The sequence below is a fragment of the Heterodontus francisci genome, chromosome 11, assembly GCF_036365525.1.
Source record: "Heterodontus francisci isolate sHetFra1 chromosome 11, sHetFra1.hap1, whole genome shotgun sequence".
Classification (NCBI taxonomy): Eukaryota; Metazoa; Chordata; class Chondrichthyes; order Heterodontiformes; family Heterodontidae; genus Heterodontus; species Heterodontus francisci.
This window is the reverse complement of record NC_090381.1, coordinates 62755079-62771081: the sequence shown is the minus strand read 5'-3', so window position 1 is coordinate 62771081 and position 16003 is coordinate 62755079. Positions and strand designations below refer to the sequence as shown.

Genomic DNA, 16003 nt, shown 5'->3' with positions numbered 1-16003 from the left:
TCCATCCCTGGATATGTCCTGTCCCACCGGCAGGACAGACCCAACAGAGGTGGTGGCAACACTGACTCTGGACCCCATGAAGTCTCATGGGATCAGGTCAAACATTTAGATTTCGAACAGATCTAGCAATGCAAAACTGGGCATCCATGAGGCGCTGTGGGCCATCAGCAGCAGCAGAATTGTACTCTACCACAATCTGTAACCTCATGTCCCGGCATATCCCCCACTCTACCATTACCATCAAGCCAGGAGACCATCCCTGGTTCAATGAAGAGTGCAGGAGGGCATGCCGGGAGCAGCACCAGGCATACCTCAAAATGAGGTGTCAACCTGGTGAAGCTACAACCCAGGACTACTTGCGTGCCAAACTGCATAAGCAGCATGCAATAGACAGAGCGAAGGGATCCCATAACCAATGGATCAGATCTAAGCTCTGCAGTCCTGCCACATCCAGCCGTGAATGGTGGTGGACAATTAAACAACTAACTGGAGGAGGTGGCTCCACAAATATCCCCATCCTCAATGATGGGGTAGCCCAGCACATCAGTGCGAAAGATAAGGCAGAAGCATTTACAACAATCTTCAGCCAGAAGTGCCAAGTTGATGATCCATCTCAGCCCCCTCCTGAAGTCCCCAGCATCACAAATGCCAGTCTTCAGCCAATTCGATTCACTCAGCGTGAGCTCAAGAAATGACTGAAGGCACTGGATACTGCAAAGGCTATGGGTCCAGACAATATTCCGGCAATAGTACTGAAGACCTGTGCTCCAGCACTTGCCGCACCCCTAGCCAAGCTGTTCCAGTATAGCTACAACACTGGCATCTACCCGGCAATGTGGAAAATTGCCCAGGTCTGTCCTGTATACAAAAAGCAGGACAAGTCCAACCCGGCCAATTACCGCCCCATCAGTCTACTCTCAATCATCAGCAAAGTGATGGAAGGTGTCATCAACAGTGCCATCAAGCAGCACTTGCTTAGCACCTTCCAAACCTGCGACCTCTACCACCTCGAAGGACAAGAGCAGCAGATGCATGGGAACATCACCACCTGCAAGTTCCCATCCAAGTCACACACCATCCTGACTTGGAACTATATCGCCGTTCCTTCACTGTCGCTGGGTCAAAATCCTGGAACTCCCTTCCTAACAGCACTGTGGGTGTACCTACCTCACACGGACTGCAGCGGTTCAAGAAGGCAGCTCACCACCACCTTCTCAAGGGCAATTAGGGATGGGCAATAAATGCTGGCATAACCAGTGATGCTCACATCCCATGAATGAATAAAAAAAAAATGGGCAAGGAAACCTCCTGCTGATTACTGCCTCCTTCCACCCCCCACCTCCTCGGCCGATGAATCAGGGCTTCTCGATGTTGAATTGGAAGAAGCACTAAGGTTAGCAAGGACACAGAATGTACTCTGCGTGGGGGACTTCAGTGTCCATCACCAAGAGTAACTCGGTAGCACCACTACTGATTGAGCTGGCTGAGTCCTAAAGAACATAGCTGCTAGACTTGGTCTGCGGCAGGTGGTGAGAGAACCAACAAAAGGAAAAAACCTACTTGGCCTTGTCCTCAGCAATCCACGCAGATCTATCTGTCCATGACCATATTGGTTGGAGTGACCACTGCACAGTCCTTGTGGAGACGAAGCCCCATCTTCACATTGAGGATACCCACCACTGTGTCGTGTGGCATTACCACCATGCTAAATGGGATAGATTCCGAACAGATCTAGCAACTCAAAACTGGACATCCATGAGACACTGTGGGCCATAGGCAGCAACGGAATTGTATACAACCACAATCTGTAACCTCGTGGCCTGACATGTCCCTCACTCTACCATTACCATCAAGCTGGGGGACCAACCCTGGTTCAATGAAGAGTGCAGGAGGGCATGCCAGGAGCAGCACCAGGCACACCAGAAAATGAGGTGTCAGCCTGGTGAAGCTACAGCACAGGACTACTTGCATGCCAAACAGTGGAAGCCACATGCTATAGACTGGGTTAAGCGATCCCACAACCAACGGATCAGATCTAATCTCTGCGTTCCTGCCACCAGTTGTGAATAGTGGCGGACAATTAAACAACTGACAGGAGGAGGCTCCACAAATATCCCCATCCCCAACGATGGGGATGTCCAGAACTTCAGTGCAAAAGACAAGGCTGAAGCATTTGCAACCATCTTCAGCGTGAAGTGCCTAGTGGATGATCCATCTCAGCCTCCACCTGAGGTCCTCAGCATTGCAGATGCCAGCCTGCAGCCAACCTTATTCACCTGATTGCTCCTGACCTCTTTACAGCCTTTGTCCAAACATGAACAAAAGAGCTGAACTCCAGAGGTGAGGTGATAGTGACATTAAGGCAGCATTTGACTGAGTATGGCATCAAAGAGCCCTAGCAAAACTGGAGTTAATGGGAATCAGGGGGAAAACTTTCTGCTGGTTAGAGTCATACCTAGCACAAAGGAAGATAGTTGTGGTTGTTGGAGGTTAATCATCTCAGTTCCAGGGCATCATTGCAGGAGTTCCTCAGGTTAGTGTCCTGGACCCAATCATCTTCACCTGCTTCATCAATGACCTTACTTCAGTCATAAGGTCAGAAGTGGAGATGTTCGCTGATGATTGCACAATGTTCAGTACCATTCGTGACTCCTCAGATACTGAAGCAGTCCGTGTAGAAATGCAGCAAGATCTGGACAACATCCAGGCTTGGGCTGATAAGAGCAGGTCTGAGGTTGGGAATTCTGCGGCGAGTAACTCACCTCCTGACTCCCCAATGCTTGTCCCAAGGCATAGGTCAGGAGTGTGATGGAATACTCTCCACTTGCCTGGATGGGTGCAGCTCCAACAACACTCAAGAAGCTTGACACCATCCAGGACAAAGCAATCTACTTGATTGGCACCCCATCCACCACCTCCAACATTCGTTCCCTTCACCACCAATGCACAGTGCCAGCATTGTGTACCATCTACAAGATGCACTGCAGCAACTCACCAAGACTCCTTAGACAGCACCTTCCAAAGCCGTGACCTCTACCACCTAGAAGGACAAGGGTAGCAGATGTATGGGAACACCACCACTTGCAAGTTCCGCTCCAAACCACACACCATCCTAAGTTGGAACTATATCACCGTTCCTTCATTGTCACTGGGTCAAAATCCTGGAACTCCCTTCCTAACAGCACTGTGGGTATACCTGCACCCCAGGACTGCAGTGGTTCCAGAAGGCAGCTCACCACCACCTTCTCGAGCAATTAGGGATGGGAAATAAATGCTGTCCTAGCCAGCGATGCCCACATCCCATGAATGATTTTTTTTAAAAAGCAAAACACTGCAGGTACTGGAAATCAGAAATAAAAGCAGAAAATGCTGGAAATACACAACAAGTCTGGCTGCATCTATGGAGAGAGAAATGGAGTTAACATTTCAGGTTTGTGACCTTTCATCAGAACCATTCAACCAGCCTGGTCAATAGCTACCAAATTCAATCAAAGAAAAAAGTGCTGAGGCCGTGTTCTGAGATGGTTCTATGTTCAGCACATCCAGTTTCTGGAGCGTTCTTGCAACATGGATTGTATTTGTCATCTGGTTACTTTAATATGCATTAGAAATTGACTTACTTTGAGCTGGATAATTCATTTTAAATTGATACAATGCTGTAGTAGGTGGTGTTATATCTTGTATAATACCTGCAACTCCTAATAAGAAAAACCCGATAGTGACTCCCAGCTGATTTATATTTGGAAGAAAAAATTGCTTGTGTAATGCTGCAAGATATTTACTACTGTTACTACTAAATGAGGACTTGCGGAATGCTCACTCCCGATGTAGATCCTCGCCTACCAGGAGTGGATATTGCAGATGAGTTTAATAATAGGCGGTCTGCGTGCAAGCTCGGTTGGGGTGGTCCTCCTGATCGGGTACCCTGTGGCTCATGGAGGGCCCCCCAGTGGCAAGGGCCGTCCCCTTGTAATACCCCTCTTCCCTCAACAACAACACCCCATTCTCTCGCTGGAGCCTGCCACAAACTTAACTTCATTCCAGGCCCTCCCCCATGTGGCTGATCCTGGCCGGCTGCAGTACCAGCAGTGGTCACTGCTCCCAGAGGTGCTGCTGAGAATGAAGAGCTGCTGGCCCTCCACTTGGAGTGCAGCTCTTGGAGACAGGACCTCTGGCCTTATAGGGGCGGAAGCCCCGACACCAGGAAGTCAACTGCGGGGCTTCTGAAAATGGCTTGGTGGGGTTGCTTCCAGCTTTCTGGTTGGTGGACGGTGCCACTGCCGCAGCTAATAAATTCAGCCCACTGTGTGCAAATACTGGCAGTGGGAGGTGGGGCCTGGCTGGAGTTTTAACTCTGGATAGGTGGGTAACAAAGTGAGTTCCACAGCTGCAGAAAACAAGACCAAGGGTATCTTAACTCCCAGGCTTCATTACAATCAAACAAACAGGTTTCCCACCCAATTTGTTAACATGTGGGAAGCCAACCAGCTTCCAGAGTACAATTTCAGGCTGGTCATCGGAGGCTTATATGAAGCGGTAAGCCATCTCTTCAAGCAAGGTTGCATTGTCTTTTAACTGATTATGTTGTGGAGGAAAAAACTGCTTCCTGTTGAGGTTTTCTGAAGCCTCCCTTGAAGTCCTGCTGGAACAAGGCAGGGAGAGGAGAGAAGATTTCCTTCTTTTCAATGGGAGGAGGATGGCAAACAGCAGGTTCCCAGGCATGGAGAGACATTGCAGAAATTTCACCCAAGGACCTGGATGCAGCACAGGATGTACTTTAAGGACCTCACAAGTGTAGCAGGATTAAGTACATCTCTTAATTTCTCCATTTCTCTCAACAATACTTGGTAACAATCCTCTACCACCTCTCTTAGCATTCTCAACATTTGTTCTCCTCAATCACATGCACTCTTTATTTGTAGAAGACGTGCATTAACTCTTGCCCTCTCTTTCTCTGCAGGACAAGATAGTGCATAACGCAAGGAAGAGAAGGAAGACATGGGGCTGGGGGGTGGTGGTGGTGGCGGGTGGGGGGCGCGAGGTGGTGGACCAGGTAACATCATAAACCTTTCTGAGCACTGAAAAACAATGGCCCCTCCAGAGCTGTCAGAATAGGAGATTGTGCGCCCAGGGACTTCTCTGTACAGGATCTATGACTATTACTTGTACTCCTTCATGAACCTCGAAAAAATTCACAATCTTACAGCTTAACTACATGAAGCTGCATTGTGATACCTGTCATATGCTACTGCCCAGCCTCTCAGTTCAATGCTAACTTGTGTCCCTTTTCTCTTTCCTCCAGCTTCTTCTCAAAGGCTGCAGAAGAAGGCATCTCACAGGAGGAGAGTCCTTCTGAGGAGGCAGCATCATGCATTGCATTACTCCCAAGCAACAGTACCTAGATGGCTGGGTTAGACTGTGAGTTAGAGAGGTTTGCATGTGGTGAAACACTGAGCAATAGTGAGCAGCAGCAGGTGCTGGTGGCAGGGATAGCCCAGGAGACAGATCGCCAGAGAGTAAGGCCCTTTCCCACCTCTGCTGAAGAGAACAAAGATACAAACTTCAGGGGCTCAGCTGTGAGAAGACTTTGCTTTGCACAAACATAGTTATCATGTATTGGAGGGCCTGCCCCAGGGAGTTTCACCGTCATAATTGAAAGTATGGAGGAGTCTGCTTCCAGGATGTGTGGTGCCATCCCTCAAGGCATCACCACTCTGCAGTTTACCCTGAAGAGTGGGATCACTTCCAGGGATGCTACAGCCAGGCCCCTCACAACAGAAGTCCATGTTCACAGCCTTTCCAGCTTTGGTGGAAGCTCAGAATGGTTGTCCTGCAGACTCTGGGCTCAAATCTGTGCTGCCCCTTGGAGAAGTAGACGCTTGCCTTGCAGAAACAGACCTTGGAGAGACTTGTGGAGCAAATAGATAGGAACTTTCAAAATATTAAGTCATATTCTGTAGTCTGCTCTTCACAAATCAGTAGAAGTGATGAGTACCAGATCATTGGGAGTAGCAGTGATTTCCACTAGGTGGGTGAGTTTATATCAGGACCTAGAGTCAACAGGAAGACAATTGGTAAGCTGTACCATCTGCCACAAGGACACCAGCAATCAATCTGCACTGTGGGGTTTGCACTTTGATGATAGGAAAGGTTACTGTTGCAATCAACATTTTTGGCTCTGCCTTCTTCCAGTCCAGCATAAGCATCATCTGCATTATCAATCAACGAACAACTGACTGATACATTAGTCGGAATACCCAGTTATTTCATCTTTCCTACTGACTAACAACAGAAGTGTGATGCAGTGGTCAGTTAATCTTTAAATTTCACCTCTTCCCTCTCTCCAGAATTCTTCCAGCATCAGGCCCAATCACTGTTCCCTCTAAGCAGCGTGGCTACGCAGTAACCTGAAAATTCCTGCGCAGGCTCTGTACAAGTCAGCGCCTTTAAGTTACCACGTGTGTGCAGCCATGCAAAAGGTTTAAGGAGGCTGTGCATTTAAACAAATCACTCGCACACTTCAAAAAAAATTACAGGGTACATTGGGCCCAATATGAAACCGAAGCTCATTGAAGCTGCTCAGTGTAGGTTGATTCCAAAGGTTTCAACAGGGTCAGTGAACACAGATACCTTTGTCTCCATTTGCCCTTCTAGTCTTTACAGAAACCCAAAGATTCACCTTATGATGTCTCTCAGCAAGCATGCCACGTCATTTTCTATGTTTTAACATTGCACCATGCATACAGAAAAGCACAAACTGTTGAAGCTACAATCCTAAAAGAACAAAATAGACTTGATTTTTTTGGCTTTAATTATCATAAACTAGATCGCGGCAAAACTGAAGCTGTCCTGAAACACGGCCTTCATGTGAGCTTCCCAATCGATTAGTAGGGAATATAAAAGTTAATTTCATAATCCTGTGGATTAATAGGGAATTTGGTAATCCTGTGCATCCAGTGGGAAGCTGTGCTTGGAAGTAGCATAGGTCATAGAGTGGCAACTACATTGTTGTAACCCTGTCTCCAACCCCTGCGCTCCTTCCAAGTTTGGCTGATAGTGTGGTATCATCTCAATGGCACAATCTTTCAACATGACCACTAGAGAAGAGGAATGCATAACCGCTATCAAAGTTGTCAGCCTTTAGATGCAGACCCGCTTGTCTTCCAGGAACATTAATCTGCAAAAAAGCACAAATGATGCTTACTCCAAGACTGACGAGGACTAAAGGCAGTCCAACTGATTCACCTCAAAACAACCAAAGAATGTACCTGTCAATAAAGGAAATTATATGGCATCTTATCACATCCGCAGGATATCTCAAAACATTTTACCAAAGTATTCTTTTTAAATGAGTTACTGTTATATAGGCAAACATGGCAGCCTATAATAGCCAATAGCACAGTAAATAATAAATAATGGTCTTCAATTGCAAGCAAGCATGTTTTACACTTACATGGAATTTGTAAGACATAAACATTTCATTCGGGTGAATTTATGTAGCTGATTCAATTTCATACAGTTTGGCTGCCTACCTAAATGCACTGTTGCTCAATTTGGTGCTTTTTGCTCATCTGACTTTCAAATTTACCATTAAAGAAGTATTCATATGTAGTTCATGAATTAAGGAATGCATTTTAATAGGAAAAGACCTTGGTTAAGATGAAATGCTTAGACATCAGATTGATTAGCTTTGTCAGACCTGGACATTTTATTGGGTATGAACTACTGGTGTCATGCAGGCCCCTACCTGCCAATAATGAGGCACATTAATTTCTCCACAAGGACATTAACTTCAAATTGTTGATGGGAAGAAAAGAGAGCCTATTACAAGGAATTGCCAGGCCCCAAGCCAGAAAGACATTTTTGCATACTAGCAGGCAGTGTTGGAACAAAGGAACCAGTCCCTGCTCCCAATACACAGAAAGGACAGTGGTCAGACCAGTTTAATCAAGTGCGTAACTGGTTGTTGCAGAGTTTTGAACTGAGAGTTTTTAATTGGAGAAAGAGTGTTTGAAGACCAAAAAGCACTTAGCTCCTGGATTGAGAACATCTCTCTCCTGTCTGCTCCCATCTCTTTCTCACCAGCTTTGGAATCCATTGAAGACACATGAACCCCAAGAGAGTAAAGTCTCCAACAGTGAACAAAGTTTAAGAAGAATACTGAGCCCCAATGAAAAGCAAGAATTACCTACAAAAGGCCTCTACAGTGAGTTCGAAGAACAGTAACAAGAAACTGTTCAGATATTGCCTCAAACCTCTCCACTTTATTTTTTCTTCTCTTTTCTGCCCCTATCTACATGTGTGTATCATGTGTGCATGCTAGCATGGGCACGTCGTGTATCCGTAGGCATTAACCGAATTAGAGTTTAAGTTTTAATAAATTTGACTTTTCTTCTTTAAACCTAAGAAAGCCTGCTTGTGCTCATTTCTTTGCCTTATAATTGGAAAACAGTGAACAAGGATTCACCAAGGGGGAGCTCAAAACACGGTGTGTTTAAAATTAAATCCTGTTACATTAAGACCAGGTGAAGACTGAAAGGGACCCCTAGACACCTTTCTCAGCTGGTCATAACACTGTTAATACCTATCAGCAAACATTTAACATCCCATCTTCCAAAATTAGGTGAGGAAGGCATGTAACTAGATGGATATAGTGTGATTGTTCTTTGTACTACATAGCAAAATAATCTCTGAATAGATTAGCCAAATCTGTAAATTGGAATATCAGATTCATACATATTTCTACATAAACTCTTCAAAGGATTAAAAGTCCATTTCTCCAGAAAAATATCAACTATTGAACAGCATTGTTAATTGACCAGTGCATTGGTCTGTTGGGAAAACAGTTACCTTTACCTTGGAAATAATAAGCTTTGGAATTTTCATTTCAGATCAAGGCCTTTTTGTGATATAATTTAGATTCTGGAAGAAACAAATATGACTCTCATTGTAATAATTTGGGGTGTCACTGGTGCTTGTCACGCCTCCAGAGTCAGCTTACCCATTGTGAGGGTCTCAATTTCTCCAGGAGCATCCTTAAGGTATATACTGGGGGAAGAGTGGCAGGCCAATGCTAAATATGGGCTGACAGCAGCTCTCAAGAGTGCTGTAGAACTGGGAGGAGCACCCACTGCTCCTCCTAGCTCCATGGATAAGTTTCTTTCCCACGTTTTTCTGGTGACAGCCTCAGTGACTGCTGTAGGATCCTGAGTGGAACAGGTTTGGAGTCTCCACTCATAAACTACTAATTTAGTGCTGGGGTCCTGAAACAGACATATGTAAGTGACCTAATGCCTGTTTCAGATGGGTGCCACAGTTGCCTCGGCAAATGCCTGCACCAGTATGACAGCAGCTGAACCCCTGGCATCAATTGAACACCAGCTGTTTCTCCCCAAAATTGGCACTCATTATGCCCATGATATGGTGCAAAGAGGTCCAATTTCTACCCTGGTGAGTTTTGGTCTCCAGTCATCTGTTCCCTTAAGCATTTTTCGACACACCAGGAGATTGGTAACTCCTAGATTTGTGGGTTCGTTTAAATATAAACCTTAAACTAGACCAATTGCATCCAAAACTCTGCTGCCCATGTCTTAACTTGCACCAAGTCCCATTAACTATCACACCTGTGCTGGCTGACCTTTGGCTGCCAGTCAAGCAACGTCTTAATTTTAAAATTCTCATCCTTGTTTTCAAATCCCTTCATGGCCTCACCCCTCCCTATCTCTGTAATCTCCAGTCCCACAACCCTCCGAGATATCTGCCCTCCTCTAATGCTCCAATTCTGGCCCCTTGAGCATCCCTGATTTTAATTGCTCCCCTGTTGGTGGCTGCGCCTTCAGTTGCCTTAGTCCCAAGCTTTGGAATACCCTCCCTAAACTTCTCTGGGTTTCTACCTCCCTAAACTTCTCTGGGTTCTACCTCACTTTGCTCCATTAAGACACTCCTTAAAACCTACCTCTTTGGCCAAGCTTTTGGTCACCTGACCTAATATCTCCTTATGTTGCTCGTTGCCGTATTTTGTTTAATAACGCTCCTGAGAAGCACCTTGGGATGTTTTATTACATTAAAGGTGCTACATAAAGATGTTGTTGTTCAGATAAACCCAGTTATATTGATTACCATGTGTTAGATATTTGGCAAACATTGCCTCGTATGAAAATGTCCATGATTGTTGATTTATTGATGAGGAGTGATTTGCAGAATTTTAAAAAAAAGATTAATCCGTGCTCTGTTCTAGTACAGATATACAACAACAACCTGATTTTTATACAGCACTTCTGCCCTGTTCCTAGGTGTCTTAGAATGTATTTCAACAAAGAGGAAAGGAGTTGGTGGACACCAAGGAAAGGGGATTAGTAATTTGTTGATTATTGTGAAAAGGATCTAGAGCACCTGAATAACTGGGAGAGCGTTAGCCAAAAATGCGAAAAAAAGTTTTGAATGTTACCATATCTAGTAAATGAATAGAGGTTGTGCACTCATGACTGGAGGAAAGACAGTCACATCAGGAAACCAGAATTTTTTACAGCGGGAATCGTACTGGTTTTAGCGTTTATGTTTAAAGTAGTGTCTTTACCACCTGTGTCTGTAGAGAAGAGAGGTAGTATTTTCGCTTGTGTGTCTGCATTAAGCATTCTGTCAAGTTGTATCATATACACACTTGTTCTCACAGGTTGATGAGAAGGAAGGGGAGGCTAATGAGCAGGAAGAAGAGGCAGTAGCTGACGATACCAACCAGGAAAGGGAGAAAGAGGATGAAAATTATGAAGAGGAGGAGGAAGAAGAAGAAGGAGACGTTCCTGCTGCAAAGACAAATCGGCGGGCAGAAATGTGACTTTTTAATAATTAACTTTTTATTGTTTTTGTTTCATTGCCCAATTTGAGTTGATCAAACTACAATCTTTTATGGATACTTTCACGTAAATATATTTAATATGGTGCTTTTCAGGTTAATTTAAATTTGGACATATTTAAAGGTAAAGTTTTAAACCCTTCAAAGACATCTGCTTTCTGATTATATATAATTTATACTAGGTTCAGTGTGAAAGGATAGTCCACAAAAGATCCATAGTAAACCTTTTAAATGTTACAATGTTCAATCACATTTGTTTGAGGTGTTTTGTTACATGTGCTTCATATGAAACTAATTGTTTCAATGCAAAATCAATTATAATTTGAGCAATTGTTGAAAATTTTGTGAAATTCATCAAAATCTATTTCCTCACTTCAGTGATATTTATCATCATTGTGATCAGATGTTAATTTGTTGACATCATAACTGATCAGATATTAAGCACTGTTCTTATGCAAAGCACACAGTGGGCTAGGTCATGACTTTGTGCAACAGTGTAAAATGGGTGATAGCAAGTCAGTAGCTTGTTTTAGATCTCTGCTGATTTTTGTTCCATTGAAGTCTGTAGAAAGTCAAGATCTACCCCACTTTACTTAAATTGGAGCATTTAACTGTTCTCAGCCTCATAACAAAATGTGCTTCATAAAGAACTGTTCTTGAAATAGTTAGTAATTTCTCCGATATTACGCATCCAATACCGTTATGTTAGTGAGTGACATTCTATTCAAAGGATATTGAGCAAAGTTTTTCTGTGTAATAGGGAGACTCAATACAGAAAGGATCTATTTGTGCTCAATGAATTACTGTTTCTATTTATGTCCCTTTGTTTTCTGAAGGAAAGTATGTTGTATTTTAAACTGTTTTAAAACTTATTGCATTGAAATGACAATCAAACAAGTAAGAAAGCCCATAAAGATATAGACTGAAAAACAATTATTAGTTTGGTTACTCTATAAATAACATTAACTTTCTTCTGGTTCCTGTGCAAGTAAATTGGTTCAATTTAAATATAATCTTACATTTGGGACCGTGTGGGAGTTTATAATTTATGACAATAAAAGGGTATATAAAGAACCCTGCAGCACCTAATCCATGAGGTGTACCAATCTGCAACACTTGGTACAGTGCTGATATTTTAATAATTGTGATAGATTAAAATTTAAAGCTTTAAAATTAAATACATAAGTCGTCAAGACTCTTTTAATGTCAAGGTGACAGAAATTTTTATAAAGGCAAAAGGTTCACTTTTTCTAAAGGATTTCTAATCAACAATGTAAAATATTAATATGGTGCATATGAATCAATATTTACGTCATTGAAGCAAAGGAATGTTGATGTTCAATATCAAATTTATAAGTACAATTGAATATTTACATAGTGCATAGTATTTATAGCACAGAAACAGGCCATTCGGCCCGACATGCCCATGCCGGTGTTTATGCTGCACATGAACTGTATCCCACCTTTCTTCATCTAACCACATCAACATATTCTTCTATTCCTTTCTGCCTCCTGTGCTTATCTAGCCTCCCCTTAAATGCATCTATGTTGTTCACCTCAACTACATACTGTGATAGTAAGTTCCACATTCTAACCACTTTTGAGGTAAAGAAGTTCTTTCTGAATTCCCTATTGGATTTATTAGTGACTGTCTCAATTTTGTGGTTCTTAGTTCTGGTCTCCCCCAACAAGTGGAGACATATTCTGTGTATCTACCCTATCAAAATCTTTCATAATCTTAAAGACCTCTATCTGGCTACTCCTCAGTCTTTTTTTCTAAAGAAAGGAGCACCAACCTGTTCAATCTTTTCTGATTGGTTATCAGCTTTCAGTTGGGAATGTCACTTGAGTCTAATTAGCTAAGTTTCCTTTAAAGTTTTTGGGTACAGTGTAGTAATGGTGCCCCTTTCAAAAGGGGCATTTAGTTCCTTTTGCTAATAACCTCATGTTTGGTCCAAAGAGGTATAAGCTGTCAGTTCTGGTATCATTCTATTAAATCGTTTTTGCACCTACTCCAGAGCCTCTATACTCCTTTTATAATATGGAGGCATGAACTGTTCACACTACTCCAAGTGCGATCTAGCCAAGGTTGTATACAAGATTAGCATAACTTCTGTGTTTTTCAGTTCTGTTCTAGAATTGAACCCCAGTGCTTTGTTTTTTTATGGCCTTGTTAACCTGCATCACTTCTTATAGTGATCTGTGTATCGGTGCCCCCAGACCTGGCTGCTTCTCTACCCCATTTAGACATTTGTTTTCCAAGGAGTGTGCAGCCTCTTTATTCTTCCTAGCAAAATATACCACCTCACACTTGAATATATTGAAGTGCATTTGCCAACCGCATGTCCATTCTGCAAGTTTATTAATGTCTTCCTGTATTTTGTTGCAGTCCTGCTTTGAGTTAACTACACTACCCACCCCCCCGCCCCCACGCAATTTGTTGTCATCCATGAATTTTTAAATTGGATTTAGGATTCCCAATTCCAAATCATTTTTATAAATGTTGAAGATTAGTCGTCCCAGCATTGATCCTTGTGGAATACTATTTTCCACCTTTTGCCAGTCTGAATAACCATGTTGAACCCCTGTTTCTGTTTTGTCACCAGCTTGCTATCCATTCTGCTACTTGTCCCCTGATTGCACATGTTCTGACCTTAGTCATGAGTCTATCTGGTACCTTATCGAAGGCCTTTTTGAAATCCAAACATATTATTTTACTGCATGATCCTTATCTACCCTTTCTGTTACTTTTTCAAAGAATTCAATAAGGTTCGTCAAGCATGACCTTCACTTTTGAAATCCCTGCTGACTAGTCTTCCTTATTTATTTAGAAAAACAGCACTGAAACAGGCCCTTCGGTCCATTGAGTCTGTGCCGACCAACAACCACCCATTTATACTAACCCTGCAGTAATCCCATATTCCCTATCACCTACCTACACTAGGGGCAATTTACAATGGCCAATTTACCTATCAACCTGTAAGTCTTTGGCTGTGGGAGGAAACCGGAGCACCCGGCAAAAACCCACACGATCACAGGGAGAACTTGCAAACTCCGCACAGGCAGTACCCAGAATCAAACCCGGGTCCCTGGAGCTGTGAGGCTGCAGTGCTAGCCACTGTGCCACCCAGTTTTTCCGTTTCTGTATGTCTTTTGCTACATCTTTGAGAAAGAATTCCATTATCTTTTCTACCACCGATGTTAAGCTAATATAATTCCTCAGTCTTGTTCCATCTCCTTTTTTAAACAAACACCTTTTAAGTCAACTAATTTTTAAGTAAAATAGTAGTGGCATGTATTATAACCATTTTGCTTGGAGTAACTAAGGAGAACATTGTTTTTCAAGATGTTAATTTGCTTTAAAGGCTCAATAGGACAGTTATTGTTCTATTGTAACATGCAGAAATTTAACATTTCAGTCCTGTATTCACATTTGGTTGGTTGGCTATGTTATTTTTACATTGCCAGAATACTCTTTAAATAATAGTTGTAGAACTATCTTGACATTCTATCTGTTAATAAATAACTTGGATATTTTAGTATGTTACCAAAGTGTATAATGCTGTTATAAGAAAAATATGCAAACATTTCTAACCAAACTCAAGCATAGATGTCCATTCATGTGTTGCTTTTTGTGCTGTTTTTTTGATGGGTGGGGCAAGGGTTGATTATGCAAAGAACTTTTCAGGATAGATATTTTCCACGGTTTCTTGTCAGCAATATTCATGTAGCCAGATACATGTGGGAACTCCTGTTTACTGAACTTTATATCAGTGTAAGTGTATATTATGTAAATACTAATGCTGATCAACAAAAATGAAAGTATGTATAGTAAAATACTATGATTTTTGAAGAAAATTAAGTGATGTGGAATTATTGGTCATCATTAAGCTGGGTAATTATTCAATGCTTTATGTTATGTGCTTATTTTGTTATTGAAGCATAATTGCTTGAATCATTTTTCCCCCTGCAGTTAATTTTCTTACGTGATTTTAGACAAATAGATCGGTGCAGCAATATTTTAGAAGATAATTATAAAAGAAACTGTTCCTTATTAATCACACCGGCTGGACATTGAACACCCAACTTTTGAGGAAGAATATTTCTTAGTGATTTTATTTTTCAGAACTTAATTGAAACTTTGTGGGTGCTAACAATGGACATTATAGGTTTTTCAGCTGGTAGGTTAGGAAATGGCCCCTCACCCCTGCAAGTAGGTTCAAAAATCATCACAGACTGGAATGAACAGCTCCACTTTGTGGTGTAAAAGCCAAAGATGAAGTGAATTTGGACCAGCTGAGCCTGTTTCTAATGAGACTGAACTGCTGATATGGAGCTACAGTACAAATCTGCCTGCAGTTTGGAATACGTTAATATCGTGTCAACAATCTCACTGTGAGAAGACGTTTCTCATTGCCTCAATAAATCACAGGTTTATGAGGGCAATTAACCCGCGCCCATACAAAATGATGTAGGCAACACGCAAACTTTGTGCTAATTATAATGATTGTGACATGCAGCCCATCACTGAATGCACTGTTGAGTGGCTGCATGTCTCAGCAGGGGGCCTAAGTCTATGCGAGGTTAACACCACTTATCACTTAGACTGCATTTCTTAAAGCCAGGCTGCACCTCTTAAAGGCAAGGTGCATTCTGGCTGCAGCAGGGGCCAGAAATGGGTACAGAAGAGTTGAAGTCCAGCAAGAACCTACAGAAATGGCGCAGCAGGCCAGAGAGTATGCCTGAAGGTTCTTGGATGCCATGATGGAGGTCTTGGTACAGGAGATGCACAGGAGGAGTAAGGTCCTCTTTCTCCAGAGGCCCTGAAGACATATCTTGAGAAGGCAGTGAGGGCAGATAGCTGTTGCAATCAATGCCAGCAGTCTAGCACTGAGGATCTGGATGCAGTGCCACAAGACGTTTAATGACCTCATGCAAGTGGTCAAGGTCAGTGAATCTCCACATGGCATATCTCACCAACTGCACCATGAGCCTCACACACCCCTCCATTCACCACAGCCTTTTCACTCATTCACCAACAATCTCTGTCAGCCACAACTCATAGCTCAGTAGCCTCAATTCACCCTCACCTGGGGTCGGCAACGTGTCCGTAGTCAAAATTTTGAGGTTCGTGGTAATTTTAAATGTTTT

At 42.8% G+C, this 16003-nt stretch overlaps 1 protein-coding gene across 7 annotated transcripts in view; it reads left to right on the top strand.

The window, feature by feature from the left end:
• golim4a (golgi integral membrane protein 4a) overlaps positions 1-14710 on the top strand; it is a 145052-nt gene extending 130342 nt beyond the window's left edge. For 5 of the 7 annotated variants that reach the window (XM_068042196.1, XM_068042194.1, XM_068042192.1 and 2 more), the window contains one exon: positions 10673-14710. In XM_068042196.1, the coding sequence (XP_067898297.1) occupies positions 10673-10834 (162 nt within the window). In that variant the 3' untranslated portion in view covers positions 10835-14710. The remainder of the gene's footprint in view (positions 1-10672) is intronic. The other 2 variants (XM_068042195.1, XM_068042191.1) reach the window with 1 other exon arrangement.
• The last annotated feature ends 1293 nt before the right edge of the window (positions 14711-16003 follow it).